The following is a 5254-nucleotide window of genomic DNA, read 5'->3' as shown; positions in this document are numbered from 1 at the left end:
AACAATGACCAGCGTTCACCATAAATCATTGCGTGTTATTAAATAAATAACTAATTATACATATATGTACGTATGTCTTTATGGCACTCATCAAAGAGTAAAGGAGAGAAACTCTCTCTCTCTCTCTCTCTCTCTCTCTCTCTCTCTCTCTCTCTCTCTCTCTCTCTCTCTCTCTCTCTCTCTCATATTTCTAGTTGAATAAAATCTTTTCGTTCATTTGAATATCTAACATACAATATTCACGTAATACTTTGACCCTTATCTAACAGGGATATTTCGAATATATACAACTAAAGGGTCCTGCAAAGAACAAGGGATACATTCATTACCTTAAAATGGCAACTGGAAGACATCAAACAATTATATTCAAGTTCTTATAATATCAAAAGTAAATTCCTTTTACGGGACTAATTAAAAAAAAATGTTAGGTTCCAACTTAATGTTTTCTAAAAAAAAAGATATTTCAAGAGAATACTCGAGTGCCATGTATGAGTTCTGTTTCCTTCAAATATATCTATATTAACTATAACCCTTTTCATTGAATCACTGACTATTTCACCGAGGATTTTTAATACATTATATCAATTTATCTTTTTATTCCAGACGTCCAGCTAGCCATCATGTTATACGCACTGTTTTTGTCACGTAAGTATTTAAACTAACAGTTTCTAGTAAAGGAATCTTTTGTAATTACGTACAAAAAGGCGTAACTGTTAATAATTCTTGTAAAATAGGCAAGTAAATGATATAGAAAGCTTTTAGGTACATGTAGATAACTGACGATACTATCAAAGGGTTTTTATATCACTCTACTATAACTACCTGATAAAATAAATTTTCATGTTCGAAGACTTTTTCTACCCAACAATGAAATGTTCGATAATTAAGATTTAAACCTCTTCGTTTAGTTAGAATTCTTTATCGGATTGTGTGTATTTTATATCTTTATATGAACTCAATATCAAAACCTTAACTTTTCAAAAAGCAAATACGCAATACATCTAACAGGAGGTCTTGAACTAATAATGAAAAGTAGTAATATGTTAATTTTACACTGAATCGACCCGTTAGAACATCAATATCATGCACATTTTACATTAGGTCAACCTGATGCAACATTTGTATCTTATATATTTGACAGTTTTGGTGACGCTAGCATCAGGATCCCCACGATCCAGGGGAGAACCACTAGCTATCAACATCCAGGCTGAATCTGGATTAGACCAGCATCATTTCTACGCACCCGAGGGCCGATCTCAAGGACAAACATCCCCGGAGCACCCTAACAATTTTCAACCGACCCCACTTGAAGGAGCTGCTGGTGGGGACACTTTCCAGGTGAATCTAAACACACCACTACTAAATCGCGTCGATAGACCTTTGGCACCAGCTGTACAACAAACTGCCTTCACTCAATCATCCGCAAGTAACGTTCGGCAACGTTTACCCCCCAACCTCCAGAGTGCCTCCCAAAATCAGTTAGTTAACCAACCCAACTCAATTTCTTCAGTTATACCAGATATCCAATTTGGTAGACTTCCTGGAAGGAACAACCTTCCTCCTGTACCAGGAGCAGATACCCAATTTGGTGGACTTCCTGGAAGGAACAACCTTCCTCCTGTACCAGGAGCCGTGGAAATGGCCAAGGTCAAGCGGCTCATGGGTAACCCACCTGGAGGAGCTCTTTTAGTTGGCAGCAACCCTCCTCTCTTCCCAATTGAGAAACGTCTCATCTCCAATTACACCAAACTTCGACCTGTTGTGACTGATACATTCAGATGCGACGAAGGCGTCGTGAGTATATTACTACTAACGTTTTTTTGTTGCTTCGTTCAATTACCTTGGTATCTTGCGTCATACTATTTTACCTCAACTTTATCCTAAATGTTAATACTTTACTCAGTTTTGAGAAGACCAACTGTAATACTATGGTCAATGTCATACAAATATTTTTTTTAAAAGGTCTTCATCTAACGATACAAAAGCCAGCTATCTCTCATTTTAATCAATCTGTTTAAAATCAAAATAAATAAAACATTATTTTCAATTTAGTATTTTAGCCAGAGTTATTAGTTTTATTCTGGGAAAATGCCACAATAACAGGCTTATTTGAAGAATTAGGATCGAGATCGGGAAAAGGTAGGCTAGACAGTTATTACACTTTGTATACTGTATACATAAAACAAAGAAATAGAATATATAAAGAATTTTATATATGGTTACGTTTTTTCATGTGGTTTTAATAAGAAATTTTGGTCAGAAACTGAGATGTTCCTTATTATAATGAGACGATCAAATATAAGTCTGCCAAGGAATCTCAGAAAGTAGCAATCAGATCTTGGGAAAGGATTCAGAATTTGTTATGTATGAAAGAAAGAAAGCTCAAACTTATGGCTTGACTTTTTCCATTAAGTAAAGTAATTAACATTAAGTAAAGTAATTAACATTATCATTTTGTTCCATATCAAAACATAACAAGACTAACCGGACGACTCATTTTACAGCCTTTTCAATCTTTTCCAACCTTACCTCAATCCTTTTTACGGAACATTTCTTTTAGGTAAACAATACTTCAACCTTTAAAATCAGTTTTCTCAGTTGGACAATACTTTGATTTCCAGGTACCTAACTATGTTGGCTACGGATACTATGCTGACGTTGATAACGATTGCCAAATATTCCACATCTGCTTGCCATGGAAGGAGCTGTACCCCAAGCAGTTTGACCAAGACATTACTTATCAATTCAGTTTCATTTGCCCAAACCAAACCGTTTTCTCCCAGGTGAGTCTGCTTGCTTTCTCCAGTTTTATTTCTCTGGTCAATGTGCTGCTTGGATCGATCATATCAAAATATACAAAGCAGGATATAATATTTATATAATACATTGTCATCTAGACGACTTTTGTACAAAGGGTAGGGTAAACATTATATATATATATATATATATATATATATATATATATATATATATATATATATATATATATATTATAGATGTAATATACATTACATATATAATGTATTGCCTATATATATTTAGTGTACATTATATGTGTATATATATAAAGTATGTGTATATCTATGTATATGTGTATGTACATATCACTAAAGGCTTTAATAGTTCGGAATACGGTATCAAATAGAAAATCAATAATACGAAGATCTTCGTACTATCACTGCGAGGTAGTAAAGATAGTTAGGAACACCAGAAGAAAATGAGAATGAGTAGGTATATACACTAAGTGTTACGCAAAGTTAAGTACATCATGTAAGGTGTCACTTTCCATGTTATGAAAAAAGCCGAGGCACAATAACGCATTATATCTCATTTGTATTCTGTGAATCATACTATGTATAAATGAGGTTACCTGAACTTTCGTATCACACTTTTAGCTCTTATTCCATTTGAAAAAAATCTCTTATGTTTCTAAATGTGTATCCTTTTATCAGTCGGGGAACATCTAACACTTATACTTTTGTTGGCAGGATGTGATGACTTGCACTTGGAAGAGCGAGGCACTGCCATGCGATGCTTCCCCCGAATTATATTGGCTCAATCAAAACTTCTTCAGGAGGGTTCCAGGCGAATTTGGAATGAAATATGCTGCTGTCAACGAAAAAATCGTTCCTCCTCTTGTGTACGACTACGACGACTTCAACCCACCAAAGCCAGTCCAGGGGTAACAACGCCTGAAAGCAACATTGGAAACTGTGATCCAGAAAATGGCTCATCTCTGATATTTTCTCTGATGGTTTCGTTATTTGTGCGAGGACCTGGCTTAAGGTCATTTGGGGGTAATACTTTAATGGCTATCCTTTTTGCTCATCCTAATCTCATTTCTGCACTTCTAACTCCGCAGCAAAGTGTCTGGGAAACATTACTGTATCGGCATTGATGACTATGGTTAACATATTCTTTTTTACTGTATACTGAGACCAATGATTTTTTTTTTTTCATAAATGCATGTCATGACTCAGCTTGGCTGACACGTAAAACTGACATAAGTCTTTGTTTTTCAAAGTATCAGACAATGATGTGCTATCAACAAAAAAAATTTACCAACGTCCACTTCACTTTTGTGGAGGACAGAATCTGACATCTCAACAAGAGGTGGCTTAAAATGGTTCCTTTAAGTAATGCTATACAAAAGATGGAGATCCTCGAGACGCTTCTATTTTAGCTCCCACTCTCAATATGAATGGCAGTTCATATATTCTTTTGCATGTTCTGAGTTGTCATTCAACTACGCTTTCCTAAAGGCGCTATGTACTTATGGGCATTAAGTAAATCAGGGTGCTATTCATTTTTTGGGCATTCTTCCTTTCCCATTTCTGTTACTTCTGAAAGAAGTACTGACAATTATCAAAAATAGTGTGTACACCTTAGAAAACTGTAATCTATTGTGTAAATCTGTTCCACATTAGTGGTAACAGACATCGATGATGGCATACATTTCTTCTATCCGATATAGCTGTATATAATGACGGTCTAATTGTTAATTAGCAAAATATTTTCATGTACATTACTGTAAATGTTATTTACCTCCAATGTAGAATCTTCTTACGGGCTCTTGATTCAATTCTGTAGCCTCGACGTAGAGACCGTAGTGATACACATTAGCTAAATCAAATATTTTATATTAAGAGAACGTATTTGTGAATTTGGTGGCATTCCATTAATAAATAAATCAAATGGCCTCATGGTTTAATTTCTCCTTAATCAATATTCTCATCTTATGTCCAAAACATCAATCTCATATGTTTCATATCTCAGGGCAATCTCTTGACACGAACTAAATTTACCTTGGAACTTTAATAGCAGTATAATTTGCCATAATCCTTGTCATTTACTTCTCAATCATTATTACGCGTACGAAATTAGAACAAAAAGCCTATCCTGACATCTAATGAACTGTCTTCATAAGAACTGTAAACGTTTCTGAAAAAGATAATGACATCTAATGAACCGTCTTCAAAAGAACTGTAAACGTTTCTGCAAAAGATAAATCCAGCAGAACTTTGAATAATGTATATATCCAACATTCTGTTTAAGTAATAGGAAACAGTTAACAGTACTTGGAAAACAAATTGCATAGGAAACTATATACAGTATAAGTTAAAAGGACCTGGAAAGAAATATGGAGTTCCACAAAGAATGAGTTTTCATCATATCCTTTACTTAGCAACAGATTAACCCTCTCGTGCCTATGCCCAATTTAAAGTAGCGGTCAGGTACATAGCTATAGTCCATT

General features: G+C 34.8%; 1 protein-coding gene across 1 annotated transcript in view; it reads left to right on the top strand.

Annotated features, from left to right (window-relative positions):
• The window catches only part of LOC137634571 (uncharacterized), a 12157-nt gene extending 7458 nt beyond the window's left edge, over nucleotides 1–4699 (top strand). Inside the window, exons 2-5 of the mRNA XM_068367034.1 lie at nucleotides 604–645; nucleotides 1142–1794; nucleotides 2622–2783; nucleotides 3489–4699. Coding sequence (XP_068223135.1) covers nucleotides 604–645; nucleotides 1142–1794; nucleotides 2622–2783; nucleotides 3489–3686 — 1055 coding nt within the window. The 3' untranslated portion in view covers nucleotides 3687–4699. The remainder of the gene's footprint in view (nucleotides 1–603; nucleotides 646–1141; nucleotides 1795–2621; nucleotides 2784–3488) is intronic.
• Nucleotides 4700–5254: the final 555 nt, after the last annotated feature.

This window comes from Palaemon carinicauda, chromosome 44 (assembly GCF_036898095.1).
Source record: "Palaemon carinicauda isolate YSFRI2023 chromosome 44, ASM3689809v2, whole genome shotgun sequence".
NCBI lineage: Eukaryota > Metazoa > Arthropoda > Malacostraca > Decapoda > Palaemonidae > Palaemon > Palaemon carinicauda.
This window is presented reverse-complemented; position numbering and strand designations above follow the sequence as displayed.